At 42.3% G+C, this 14,696-nt stretch overlaps 1 protein-coding gene across 5 annotated transcripts; it reads left to right on the top strand.

Annotated features, from left to right (window-relative positions):
• Positions 1 to 3,891: 3,891 nt before the first annotated feature.
• Positions 3,892 to 14,332, top strand: LOC135260089 (GTPase IMAP family member GIMD1-like). Of its 5 annotated transcripts, none has more exons than XM_064345256.1 (3): positions 3,892 to 4,032; positions 11,261 to 11,667; positions 13,990 to 14,332. In XM_064345256.1, exons 2-3 carry the CDS (start codon positions 11,278 to 11,280, stop codon positions 14,248 to 14,250), a joined length of 651 nt encoding a protein of 216 aa, XP_064201326.1. In that variant the 5' UTR covers positions 3,892 to 4,032; positions 11,261 to 11,277; the 3' UTR covers positions 14,251 to 14,332. The 5 variants fall into 5 exon arrangements, with proteins under 5 accessions (XP_064201326.1, XP_064201325.1, XP_064201328.1 ...); XM_064345255.1 differs by having other exon boundaries at positions 11,258 to 11,667; XM_064345258.1 differs by lacking the exon at positions 3,892 to 4,032 and adding an exon at positions 4,216 to 4,236 and having other exon boundaries at positions 11,258 to 11,667.
• Positions 14,333 to 14,696: the final 364 nt, after the last annotated feature.

Raw genomic sequence — 14,696 nt, 5'->3', positions numbered from 1 at the left:
GATGCTGTGTTGCGATGTCAACCTGAGGCCCAAATGTATATAATGGACTGGCTTCGGTGTATCTTGGTGGTGTACTCGTTGTACAGCTATTACCCTATTTTCAAAGGAAATCCGTACATTACTGGGATATCCAAGCATGGACAACACGAACCACAACACAGGGAGCAAAATCCTGGTGAACACAATTGCTGACTATCAGTCAGATTAGAACCCAGTACTGAATCTTATTCACTATTGTCCACATTGGCACATTCTGTTGGGAACATGTGATCTGCATAGTCCAGTGGGCTGGGAAGCAGTGCCTATTCTAATGAGCGCAGGCATGCTAACTCACTGCACAAAGAGGGATTTACCGCTAACAATCCGTCCAGAGAGTACAGTTTCGGGGGTGGTGGTGTAGTGGGCAGCACTGTCGCCTCACAGCAAGGTCCTGGGTTCGAATTCCAGCCGGAGCCTTCCTGTGTGGAGTTTTCCTCTTCTCCCCGTGCCTGTGTGGACTTCCTCCGGGTACTCCGGTTTCTTCCCACAGCCCGAAGGCATGCAGGTTAGGCTAACTGGAGACTCTAAATTGTGCATACATATGAGTGTGTGAGTGGATGGTGTGTGTGCCTGGCAACCTGACCCCCCACCCACACACATACACACACACACACACTCAACCCTGACCAGGAATAAGTGGGTTAGATGATGGATGGATGAATGGAAAATAATTTCTCATAACTTCTGTGTATTATCCAGCCAAAGGCACATTAGAGACTTGTGGGGATGCGTATGTGACATTTTTGTTCCTGTGCATTTGTGAATGCGCACAAACCAAAAGCACATTTGTGTATTAGGCCGAGGTCCTGCTGGACTGTACATCCATTACATGTGCACATTCCTGCTCAGCATTGAGATATCCCTACGCTGTCGAATATGACATCCCTGGATTTACTGATCATAGTACAATACAGTCGTGCTGAAAATTTTCCGACTGCTCTTGTTGTAGATCTGGTCCTGAGTGTGCTACACCTGGGAAGAACAAACATATTATCACCTCAACAGCCAAAAAAAAGAACAAGAAAAAACTCAATCTGTTCATCGAGATGAACCCAAGTCAGCAGCTTGGGCTCTGTTGTGGATAGAATGATGTTTTCCTTGTCATGTAAGAGGACACCTTCCATCAAAATGGGCAACAGGCTGTCATGAATAATTAATGGTAGGACTTCCCTCTATTTCAGAAGATATGCTTAAAAAAACCCAATATTACAATATAAATATTCCTGCTTCACAACTGTAGATTTCCATGGAAATCGAGTGACATTTAAATAACAGACAGGTTACAGTTCAACACAGGCGTATGACCGATAAGAAGGGATAGCAATGTTTTCTATTTGTTGGATTGGAAAGCTTCTGCTACACTGCGAAGAGCTGCAGGTCATATACAGAAGGTCATCAATTTCCATTTTAAACACAAGATTATGTGCATAGACGGCAGACAGGCAGGCTGGTAGATAGTGAGCACAGAGACACTGACCGTTGATATGAGCTTTGATTGTTTGATTTGAGAGATGAAGTGTGACTCAAATTATTGCTTAAGCTGCTGGAAATAGGGCACCATATCTTAGGCGAATGACATTCATGGATAGACATCAGTGTGTGGGGCACGCATCTCCTTACTGCCGAGCAATATTGCAGCATGTCTGTATTACTGTGGTGCATCTTGCTTTGAATTTATATTCGCAGAGCCCATGCAGGACAGCACAAAGTCTTTAAAACTATAAACAAACTCATATATTAAAAGAAATCACTAAAAGCAAGGTCTTCCTTCTCGAAATGCTAAATCCAGAAGCGTAGTGCGTCCTCCTCCTGTCAGTGATTTGTCCCGCCATTGGAGAGCCCATGTGAGATGGTGATGGTTTGATCATCGCAGTCTTTCTGGAGGACAATGGGGTAAATTAACCTCTGACCCCTGCTGTTCCCGCTGCGGTTGAGTTTCCCTTTCACGGCGGCTCTCCCGTGGCTATCGGCTTCTGGGCCTGAATGTGCAGCGCGACCAGCGGTCCTGTGGGCGCGGGCGAGGAGGAGGACGGCCCTCACAGCCGGCAATTATGGTATCGCGTCTCTTTTCTCTTTGTGTCCAGGCCTTAGCCGGGGCTGTTTTGTGTTTATTTAAGACATATCTTCGGGGCGAGCTCGTCTGTGAAACAAACCTGGGTTGTAAAAAAAAGAAGAAAAAAAAAAAGAAAAAGGTTTCTTCCTCCTCTTTTTTTCTCTCTTTCTCCTCGACTGCAACGTGACACCTTTTCAATTTATCAGCCTGTTTATCTAACAGTCTCCGAGGGACTGTTTAATGAGGCTCTTCAGAGGAATTCTGTTGAAGGTTTGACGATGGGAAACGGTTTAGCGAAGTGTTCTCGTGTGATCCGTTCATTTGTGTGAGTTGTCAAATTTAGCGACGGGATTGCGCGGTCATTGTAGAATGTTTGTATATGAACCCCCCCCCCCCCCCCACACCTAATGACGCATATTTCAAAATGACACTTTTTTGTCAATCCATTTGAAAATCCTTCCATCTTAGCTAGCGTAGGAATTCAATGAAAATGTGCCCATCTTCCATGAATGCTGTGAGCCAAATGAAATAATGGGGGTTTGTGACAGCAGTGAGTGTGTCAAAGTTTTGATTTAATCTGCCTATAAAAAGGGGACATTAAGAAAATGTTTTTTTTTTTTTTTGCTTCCAGGGTTGGTAATAATGAAGTTAACAACACGTCAAAATGACTCTGAACTCAGCACCCTTTGGTATGTTTATATAACGCGGCTCAGTCCTTTCAAGTCCTGGCTGATCAGAGCTCACTGTGGGTATTCTGAATTTTCCCTCCAAAACTGCCTTTGTGTGTGTGTGTGTGTTGGGGGGGTGGAGTTATGGGAAAAGGGTAAACCCATTTGCAAATGGACTTCTCGTAAGTTTTCAGTTTCGCCACGAGGAGAAGAAACTGTTTTTCTGGTGACCTTTAGTTGCTTCAGTGACCCGCGTGTACACAGAGGAACCAGGAAGGGGGAGGCCTCCTCAGTGGACCAGGCTCCTCCTGCGTTAGTTTAACGATGACAGGGCCTCTTTGCCTAATAACATCGCTAACCCGTTAACCTCAGGACCGCTGACATAACCTCCTGACATCCATACACCTTTTATATATTCGACACAGCCAAGGCACATCACATGCTTAAGACATCAGCGATGACCTTGTGACAGAAACACACACACGCACACACGTACACACACATGAACACACTCACAGGCACACACACACACACACTGCGTGCTATATTTTTGTATGTGGTTCTCTTCACCCTTTCATGACTTGCTTTAATATGATCGTGTTGTCACTGTGATAGGTTACCACAAAATTGAAGTTACAAGCATCAGCATCAGTTACATTGCACACATAGCGGCCAATCATGTTTCAGACCAGCACATCCACATAGAAGCCTCACCTGGCTTGCACCTCTGTGTCTGATTTGATCAGAAACAATTTTGTCAGTCTGCTGGTCTGGGCCAGATCTGGACCAAAATAGGTTCGCTATACAAAAACAAATCGGTGTCATGACACTTTGTGACCGATGCAAGAAAAAAATCATAAAATAATAATTTTTTGCTTTCTTTTGTTTTTTGTAGTGTGGAGGTACCGTCTCTGGGAGTGGGACCCATCTGAGTACAGGATTAAGGCATAAAGTTCACCCGTGAGAAATGATAAAGTCTTACTGTTACATGTTGAATTACAGGAAAACCACACATTTGACAAGAAGAGGAACCTTTCAGGTTAAATAACGATTAAAAACTTCCTCCAGCTGAAACAGTTAGTATTGCAGTAAAAAAGAAACAGGATCTTTATAAAGGAGAAGTGAAGATCTTTTATAAAATGTCTAGAGGGCCAAGGATCAAAGGAGACTGCAGCTGGATGATCTGGCGAGCAAATCCTCTTCAGAACAGCACGGGGATACACTGCTGGTGGACAAATCATTTTGTTCCATACCATTGTCTGGGTTGACCGGGTAGGATATCTTGTTTATAATATTCTCTTTTTACCTTGTAAGTGTAATACCTATCCTCCTACTTTGGGCAAAATCTGCCCAGTTTCTGTGGAAGTAGTATGTGAGCAGCATCTTGTCGTGGAGGATTTCTGTGGGTACTAAAAATGAAAATGGGAAACACGAGGAACTTGAGATCGGGAAATTAATTTCACATTAGCGGTTAAGGTGAGACTCTGACAGCTTGTCAAGGTGGAGGTGAATGCATCTGGTGAATTTAATTAGATTACATTCCCAGCCCTACTGACAAGGCTGTTCGAAATTCGTACCAATTAATCTGTCATGACAGTTATGTTATTCTACAATGCTATTGTATCTTATCAGGGCAGCCCTGGAAAAAAGCAAAAAAGATTTTTTGCAGAAAAGAACATTTTTGTAAAGATGAAAGTAAAACAATCATACTGAAAACATACACAAATGGTTATCATTTAGGCATCATACAACATCATGGTGGATGTTAAATAAATAAATAAAATTTACCAGGATTTATTTCAAGGAAACATGTCGTGTTTTCCTAAAATAAATAAAGAGTTCAGCTTTCTTAATCTCAAGAGGCAGCATTCAAGGCATTCAGAAATCAAAATGAAAACCCCGCTATCTGCAGCCATCTTACACTCAAAGATCGTGATATTATCAGAGTGGGGAAAAAGCTGCCAATCCCAGACACAGCGCGCTGATAAGCAACTCAGAGACATCACTGCGGTCACCGAAAGCGGTTAGACATGAGCAACCCCAAACAGATCACGTGACCAGTTAACCTACCTGTAATTAATTTATCATAAAATGTATTCCATAATAGCCTACATAGGACAGTGGTGTTCTTATTGTGAAATAATTATGCCCATTACCTCAGTCTTTCCCCCTGGGACTTCCCAAGCAGGTGGAATACAATGTCTTTGACTCTGCTGTTCTGTGGAGAGACAAATTAAGGCCACCTAAAAAGGTCCTTTGTGCTTGACAGTAGTGTTTGGACCCTGCGTCTTGTGTGTTATGCAGCAACGTTCCTTTCTGTGCTCGTTACCGTGTTGTGGGCAGATTTGGGACATAGCACCTTTGTTACAGGTGAATCAAATATGCAGTGGTCACAGTGCTGGAATGAGTGTGGTTCTGGTTCCTCTCCTGATCACATGTTATAGCCAAAATTATCAAAAATAATAAGTTAGACAGGAGAAACCAAATAGCTCGCGCATGAGCGGGACACCTGCCCGATTCAGGATTATCATAAATCTGGCTGTGCGAGAGAGTTTTCCTCTGCACTGGCTACACAATTATCTCATCTTGCTTGCAAAAATGGCAAAAGAACATGTTTTAAGTGGCTGCTCGAGTTTTCAACACCGAGGTGTTTGGAAATTCACGCCACAGCACTCTCGCTTGACCCGTTACACTTCCTTCCAGAGCAGACACAACGGGGTCACACTGTGCATTGCTTAATTTCGGACAAAATGTGTTCGCCACTTCTTTTTTTGTTGTCAGAAATAAGGGAAATATAGGTCAGTTGGGTTGCTGAGAACTCAGAGGATGAGAAGTCGGTGAACAGCTGGGGAACTGTAACGGGACATTTTGAAAACGTGTGTCCTCCCCTGTGGACAACCGCATTACACGCTGACGTGGACCGCAAGTGGCCTCGATTATGACAAAAAAACAAAAAAAAACCACACGAAATAAATTTAATGTAAGCCTACAGCAGTGTGCTTCTAATCCAAGCGTATTTCATACACAGTGTCTGATTTACTCCGACATTTTACAAAGCAGCGTTGCGGGGTGCTCTGCATCTTCTGCTAGTTAATTCAGTCGAGCTCATTCGCTCACGATGTTGACCGTTATTTGATGAACCATAAGGCTGTTCTTGACGAGTAAAATTAATATAAATGTGTTTTTCCATCACTGGTCACCACCCCCCCCTCCCCCCCCCCCCTCCATGATTAACTAAAACAGCTTCTTTAAAGATGGATGATGCGTACGAGGAACTGTCACTGAAAGTATCGTGTGGTGCTTATGGTGTCATTACAAACATTCAAACTGTGTGTAGCCACTTAGTAACAGTGTTATATATTGCCCACCTGTGTGTTATCCACATTGACCATTAATAAGGGGAAAGAGGGGAGGGTATTGTTTCAGAGAACTATTAGGATGATATTTTGAATGAACAGTGCACTTCTGGCACATGGTTGCGAGGGTGTTATTCATGCTTTTACCCGTGACTTATACGAAACAAAGGGATTTGCTAATTAGCCAGCGTGACCACATCCTAATTCCTGCTTTGATTTCCAAACATTTAAATGGTTTGCCTAATTCTAACCCTTAATTTATTCCAGTTAAGAATCAGATGTGCCTGTTGGCTCTGGGTCATATGCTTAATGCTTGAAATAAAACACCAAGCCTTGGAAGAAACTGATTAGAAAAACAGTGAAGCATTTGATGCCAGGTATTTCATTACATCTGCTTCATACAAAAAAAAAAAAAAAATCATTTCATTACGATAGTATGGTAATTGTTACAATATCGCTACATTGTTGGATATTATTCTTCATTAATGTGAATACAGAATTATGTCTTGCAACATAATTGACTTAAATCTTGAAAATCTTGAGAGGGCAATTGTCAGGTAATCTTTTGCAGTCAGTCTTCATGCCACACAGCACATATATTGTAGCTCATACGGGATAACGTTAGAATGTGGACAGGAGAAACCTGATCCTACAAAGTAAAAATTCAAGTGTTAATTCAACTCTAACAGAGTACATTTGGAGTGGGACCAAATGTACTCTGTTAGGGTTGAATGAACACTAGACATTTTACTGTGCATATCAGTGTGCTTACTGTCTTATACTGTAGGAAGAGGCGTCCTGCTCTTTCTTCTGTTTAATGGGTGCAGTAGTGCTAACTTACAGTACTTCACTCTTTGTCAACAGAAATTCCCTGCTAGGACACAATCCCCCATAGTTCTGCTCACAAAGTTTCACAACTAGTAATAACACAATTATATCAGACTCTTAAGTCATATTTGACCGTGAAACACTGTATGAAGTCATGTACAGCTAACAAAAGGGCTAATGGAAGGTAAATTACATAATAGCACTTGACGTTGTCTGATGCACATAAAAATAATTACTCCATAGGTTAACAGAGCTGGTGTTTACTTAGCTTGTATTTAACTAGCCCTGTCTATAACAGTTGATAACCAAGGCTAATCTTTAACTGTCTTCCATTCAATTCGCTAAAAGTCCTTAGAGCACTAGTCCAGCTACACAGCTGACACTGTATTCCTCCCAGATGGTTGGACGGTGCTGCCAAACTCACTTGTGTGAACTGTACTAAAGCGCTAGGGTGCACAAAGCCATGGTTCGTATTTTGTAAATAGTGACGTAGCCTAAAGAACAACAACTCCTGTCAGCTGTGACTGTATTCGCGAGATCAATTAGGGATTTGAGGCTTTGATATTGTAAATATAGTCACAGATAACAGCGCACGTCAGCTGAAATAGTTATAATTCTGCTGCTCTTTTACATTTGGCTGATGAAGAATCCTTATTCACCACCTTGATTTGATCTTGATCAGGTGTAAATTATGGTGGCTCTGAAGTGCAAAACCCAAAAACAAAGAAAACGCAAAAACAAAAAGTTTCGGCCCTGAGGTGCACATGCAACATACAAAAACAAAAATGTGCAGCCCCGAAGTGCAAAACACAAATACAAAAAGAAAATGCAAAAACAAAAAGGAGCATTGCATTAAGTCATAGATAAAATATATTTTATGGATGACAATGAACTTTTCCTGCCTTGTTTCAGTGAGTTAGTTTAGCGACTCCTAACCAAAAATGTAGAACTTCCCCCTTGATTACTTGTATTGGGTAATAATAAAAAATAGTAAATAGTGCCTAAGCCTAACAAATAAATAAAAACTCATTGCCATTAATTGTAATGTGTTTACCTCTGGAAGCTCTCTCTGAAACAGGAAGTGAATTGTGTGCGCTATGTCTGTTTGTGTTCTCTCACACTGGTGAGGCTCTGCCCTCATGTGGTCACCATGGTGATGCCTTCCACTGCTGCACTGCTTCCACTTCCTGTGGAATGTTGAGAGTGGGGAGGGGCTGTGTGGCGTTTCTGTGCTAATGTAGCTATGTCTGTCACTTTACAATAAACCTCTGATGAGTTATCCTATAAGATATCCCCTGCAAAATGTTATAGCCTTGATTTGCTTTCAAAATATTTTTTCTTCTTAAAATGACACTTATTTAATAAGGACAAAGTAGGGACATATATTTTTTGCATGTTCAGCCATTGAGCCATAAATATTATTTACCTGAAGGATAGTCCCTGCCCTTTGAAGGAATTATTTTTGATCAGGATATAGTCCACTGCAAGATATCAATCTCCTTATATATATTTTTGCCCAGTGTCTACATGGCTGACCATTAAAGTTCTTGAATTGCTGTAAAAAATAATATTTCTTACACTGGGATGATAGTCCGTTCTGCTGTGATTCGGTTGTTTGCATAGTAATGTGTAATGACGTTTCTAGTTAAATAAGGTTTCTTCATTACAGCTGTGTTTGTCTGTGTTTTAATGTGCTCCTGGCAAACATCCCATCCACTCAGCTTCCTCTCATGGCTGCTTTTGTGATCAGAGCTTTATTCACTGTTCCACAGTGCATCAGTCGGCTGGCCCTGTTTCTCCCTGCCCTCTAATCCACCCACATCTGCTGCTTGTGCTGTATGGTAATGTGCTCCACAATAAAGCACAACTGTAAACAAGCACTGCCCTGGTTCCTGGATGCAGGCGTCTCCTCAAAACAGGCCGGTCCCATTTTAAAGACATGTAATCACTGATAAATGTTAACAAAAACATGACCACAGCTTTCAAAGCAGATGAAAAATAGCATATATTTCTTTTCTTTTTTTAAATATCCAATCCATTTACACATCTGGATATTGCACTGAAGCCATCCAGCATCAGTACACTGCTTAAGCTTACTCCTGCTGCACCCCAACTCGAATCGAACCCGCCCCCTTTCAGTTAAATGTTGAGTGCCCCAACTGTTAAACCAACCAGTCACTAACCTACTTTATCGCCCCAAACTGGCCTCGAACAATGTGATGGTTTATAAATTAGTATTGTTTTGTATTATCCTTGAGCAGGGAGCAGAAGATAATGAGTTATACAGTGTTGTAAACATAGCAGGCTCGCAATAAGCCTTCACTTTAAATGTCCTTGTAAGATGTTTTGGAGATACCATATGCTTGTAATGTGCTACTATTATTCCTTGAATGTATAAAAAGAACTATAATGCACAGTATACATATGGTGTGCGTGCTCATACATCCATGTTTTTGCTTTGATGTCATTTTGTAAAAATATAATATAACAGACTGCGTGCATTAGGGCTACAGTATCTTAACCTGTAACGATTTATTTAGATTTTTTTACTTTCTTCTCCTGTCTTATATTTCCAAAACTGTACACAAATGAAAAGCATGTCCTTGGCTTTGCCTGCAAGCGTGTCTAATGCTTGGCTATGGCTGTCTTGTCTCTCTTTGAGGCTTGATCTTTGAGGTCTCGTTCAGCATCCACTTCCGGCCTGCAGAGTATCTATGACATGGAAGGTCTGCTTCAGGTGCCCCTTCCTGGTCACTGACACCACGATACCCTTCACCTTTAAACACTCTTTGCAATGGCTTCCACAGCACATCACTACTATCCACACTAATCAAAAAAATATAAACAGGTTATAGGCAGGTTATTACTTCAAACGAGTCTAAATATTTAATCTGAATGCATAAGGTGTCATATATATATATATATATATATATATAGGTAATAAATAATCACCCACACAAACGACAAAGCAATGATTCATGCACCCTGATAAAGTTGTAAAATGGTTGCTGTTTAACTCTTTTTTACAGTTCTGAGCTGATAAGGCCTCTGGCTGTACTGTAAGTGAGCACAATGGCGATAATAAACCAATGGGGGACGTAGTTAACCAGTAACTAGTGCAAACAATGTGGAGCCATCGCGAGCAGACGCACACAAGCACTTTACAATAGGATGCACGAGACAGGAACTCACTCACTCACTCACTCGTGAATTTCCACTGCCACAGAAGGTAAGCAGCACAGAGCTTAAAACTTCAAATTAAATAGTGTAAAACTGACATCTAAAATAATATAAAACTGTAGTCAAACTGTTACGCTGCTATTAAAAATATACCAGAATGTCGGTATGTCATAACCAGAATTATTTCCAAAACTGTGTGGAATTCCTGAATGTGAAGAAGGGTCAACATTTACAAGCAAAAATCTAATTAGCTGGTAATAGAGTTAAAAGGTGATCAAAGCCACTGTGTATGGTGTTCTTTAATGCTGCTGTGTTCTCCTGTGTCATGGGTTCAGCCAGATATTGTGTGGAGAGACCGACTTTGAGATTTTCGAGATCGCTTTCAAAACACCTGTAGTTGCACAATGTGCTGGAGACTTTTCAAAGGTCTTTAATGAGAAAACTATGTTCCAGGACTCCTTCTGCTAAAATAATACAGATTCCATCAAACTTCACAGATACGACCATTTCTGGCTGTAGCTAAAAGAAAACACTGGAATCTGATTTGGTTTATTTATCGATGGCGGAAAAAAAGCCCTGAAAAGAATTTTCTTTTTTTATTATATGTACTCATGTTTTTACTTTTTATGTTTTAAAGCTTCTGTGTTATATACACTTCATAAGAAGTTACATAGCATGTAATATACTGTAGTTCTTTGGACTCTTCCAGGGCTAGTGAGCCTCTGGTTAAGTTCATTTCAAAGTCAGTTTGTGGTAGTGAGGTCACTTTGCAGCTCTTAAGTGACTGAGTTGCCCTGTATGAATTGTTCTGTTTATGGCAAACACTTCAGACAGAGTGCATTCTGGTCTTTGCCTAATCAAATGTACAATGAATATTACAACAGCATAGGCCTAAGAGTTGAGATTAGGCATTACGCCTGGATGTAATAATAAAAGAAAACAGAAAAAGTGCAGCTTTCGCCAGGAAATTGAGTAATTAGTCAAATTTGACATTCAGCAAATTTGGCTTTCAGTAACAGCTATCAGGAGTACTCTATTCTTGTTATGCAGGGGTAAACAGGAATGGGAATGTGCTTGATCGGTCGATATCCCTCCTGCCGGTGGCTCTAAGCTCCTTTCTTCACCGTTGACAGCAGGAGATACGGGAGCAGCGATGGACGCGGATGAGCTGAAGGTTCAGCGCCTCAACGTTCTGCTGCTGGGGGGGCCGCAGTCCGGCAAAAGTGCCACGGGGAACGCTCTCCTGGGAAGCGTGGACTTCCCGAGCCGGCTGTCTCCGGGCGCGGTGACCCGGGAATGCCGGCTCGGCCGCAGGGCGTTCCCGGCGTTCCTGCGGCGGCAGGGTTCGGAGGTCACCCTGCAGCTCCGGGTCCTGGACACCCCGGCCTACCCCAGCCCCGGCCTGAGCTCGGAGCAGGCGAGGGAGAGGATTGTGGGAAACGTGGAGCGCGCGCTGGACCCGGGACCACACGCCGTGGCGCTGGTCCGGAGGGCCGACGTTCCGTTCGGTGAGGAGGACGCTCGGCTGGTTCACCTGGCTCAGGTGAGGAGACGTTCTCCGAGTCGAGTCAGCTTATGCTCCAACAGAAACAGACCCGGGACTCTGTTTCTCCATAACAGTCAGACACTTCAAGGAGAGTTCAGTGCTCGTGTTCAGGGTCGTTGAGAGATCATTTACAGTACGCGTTATACTTTTTTCTTACAAAACATCCAAAATTAAATTAGGTACCTAAATATACAGTTCCACAACCTGTTGGGTACAGTAAGAAAAGCTGCTTTTACATGAATTTATGGACAGGGTTTATTGGTTTTGTTAAGCTGAACATTAATCCAGAATCCAAAAATAGAATGAAATGAAAAAAGAATTTTGTAAAAGACAATTTGATCAAGAACTTTTTTTTAAATATTGGCGTTTCATAAACATGAGGAGGAACGAAAAAATTGTGAAAGAACACACTGACATTGCATTTGTGGGTCCCATAAACATTGAAAAATGAATTTTTTACTTTGCACTCTTGAATTGAAAAAAAAAACATTTAAAAAAACTATTTCCATGTGGTATAGCAAAAATTCCATCACACTTCTGGAAAATCTAAGAAATGGAAGCACACCTGCATTTCGTGAGTGTATGCAGATTTACCTTGATTGAACTGTAATACAGTACCTGTTGAAAGACAAGACCATCAATATCTTGCTAGGAGACAAGTGATCTTCCATGTTTTTTTCCCCCCTTGAGGGATACCTGTGACAAACCCATCAATCGTGTTGCCTCAGATGTCAACAGCACTGAGGTCACATCGGTTTAAGGGTTTTCAATATGGAGAAATATGAAAGTCAGAGTCATGCCAGATCCACAGATCCACGCAGGGCTGTATACGTGGAGTGGCTTCAAACGGACACATCTGTCTGCTGAATATAAAATGGCTGCCATCGCAGTATCACGGGGGAATCTCAGAACTTTGCTAACTGCAGCTATTTATGTGGGATCAGGTGTATTAATATTAATATTGCCAACGGAAAGGTATACTAAGGTAACGTGGTTATAAAAGCATCAATGTTATATCCATGCTGCTCTGTCTTATTGAATGCCTGATGCTATTATATAAGCAGCGTGAGGACACAGCACACAAAAAGGAAATACAGACCACATTTTAAGGCAGACATCCATTGCTGTTCATTAAGGCACAATTTAACACTGAAGGCAACATGTGTGCAGCCAAGCCAACTAGCCATCCAATTATCAATCTATCAAATTAAAATGTGACTAAAATATATTACTTTTATTAGATATGTCAGGAAAGGTGTGTGTGTGTGTGTGTATGCACACGTGAGTTTGATTCAGGTTTCTTAACTATCAAACCTCGTGCATTTAGAAGTCCACTGAACAGCATCTTGGACGCAGCAACATGTCTGAATGCTGTGTCCTCTTCCATGTGGAACTCATTTTCAGTGAAATGCCAGAGTAGTCTGGCTCAGGCCTACCATAGATGGAATAGTTATTACGGACATTTCGGCAGTGTGAAATTAATATTTAGAAATAATTGCTCAACAGAATTGGACCTGAAAAGCATGACTGATGTTTCATGGGGATTCGTTGCTGGTCTCTTATCCATTCGCTCTATGATTTTTTTATGTCAAAAACATTTAACACAGGTATAGGTTACCCGCGATTTGCCTCCTCGTTCCAAGACTCAGAAGGATGTTCTCCTTCATGTAGCAAGTCCCTTAAGTTTTCTTTCTTTGAACAAACTGTGTAGCCTCCCTTTCAAACACAATTATCTTGAGCTCTTCGGCTCAATCGAGAGCAGTTTAAAAATTGGATTGTGGTCCTCGGTTATGGCTGACAGCAGGACTACTGAAATGTAAGACCCTGAAAGTCCAAAATTGACGATGTTTATGGTTTTATGATTATAATGCGCTGCTATTTCAGTCTAATATAGCGGAGTATTACAGAGTCAGTGGCCATTTATAAAATGTGTGTGTGTCTGTGCCTGTGTGTGTGTGCGTGTGTGTGCATGTGTGTTTGTGCATGAATTTGTGTGTGTGTGTTTGTGTTGTGTGTGCGTTTACGGGTGGGTGCATGTGCACGTGTGGGCATGCATGTGTGCGCATGCATATGTGCGTGTGCGTGTGCATTTGTGTCTGTGTGTGTGTGTGTGTGTGTGTGTGTGTGCGCGTGTGTGTGCGTGTACGGGTGGGTGCATGTGCACGTGTGGGCATGCATGTGTGCACGTGCATATGTGCGTGCATTTGTGTGTGTGTGTGCATGTGCATTTGTGTGTGTGTGTGTGTGTGTGTGCATGCATTTGTGTGCGTGTGTGTGTGTGTGTATGTGTGTGTGTGTGTGTGTGTGCACTCTGCACAGGACTTGCTGGGCCCAGCCTGGAGGAGCCACACCCTGCTCGTACTCAGCCATTCGGACAGCTTGCACCGGGCGGGGATGAGAGGGGAGGAGTATCTCAAACAGGCCCCGGAGGCCCTCCAGGCCCTGCTGGAGTCTTTGGGACACAGGCACCACTTCCTGGACAACTCTGCAGCCTGGCTGCAGATTGAGGGGCGCCCCCTGCTGGACAAGCTGCTTGCAATTGCTCGGCACAACAAATACCAAGCACTTCAGCTTCGATAGGTCGGACTGGAGCATATGTTATAGGAGTGCTGGAGCGTATCTTCGTATGGGGGGAGGCTGGGTCTGTTGAGTGAGGGGGGGTGGGGGGGTGGGGGCGCTGGGGCTGGGGATGGGGATGGGATTAATGTGCTCTGTACATTGTTCCTTCTGCAGAGAATCAATTCTGCATTTCCAGTTAAATCTACCCCATCTGCTAATGATTCCCAGTGTCCTCAACTGGTATGTAACCAATTAATATGCAACTGACAGGTCCCTGATAGAAATGTGAAAGTGAAAATAATGTAAATAATAAGGATAAAGTATGTGCTCTAGCCAATGTGTCACAAAAAACAAAAAAATTTCAATATGAACGATCCTACTGCAATGCACATACTCTGTGCATCTGTGCAACAGTTATGAAACTATGTCTGTGCACCAGACTATAGATATTAAAATGATTAAAACAA

This window comes from Anguilla rostrata, chromosome 7 (assembly GCF_018555375.3).
Source record: "Anguilla rostrata isolate EN2019 chromosome 7, ASM1855537v3, whole genome shotgun sequence".
Taxonomy (NCBI): Eukaryota; Metazoa; Chordata; class Actinopteri; order Anguilliformes; family Anguillidae; genus Anguilla; species Anguilla rostrata.
The sequence above is the reverse complement of the archived record's forward strand: the minus strand, read 5'-3'. Positions and strand labels throughout refer to the sequence as shown.

Excerpts from the sequence above, each read along its gene's own strand:
- LOC135260089 (XM_064345256.1), top strand. The coding sequence starts at position 11,278 with ATGGACGCGGATGAGCTGAAGGTTCAGCGCCTCAACGTTCTGCTGCTG. Across the intron at positions 11,668-13,989 it reads GGCTGGTTCACCTGGCTCAG|GACTTGCTGGGCCCAGCCTG; the intron begins GTGAGGAGACGT and ends CACTCTGCACAG.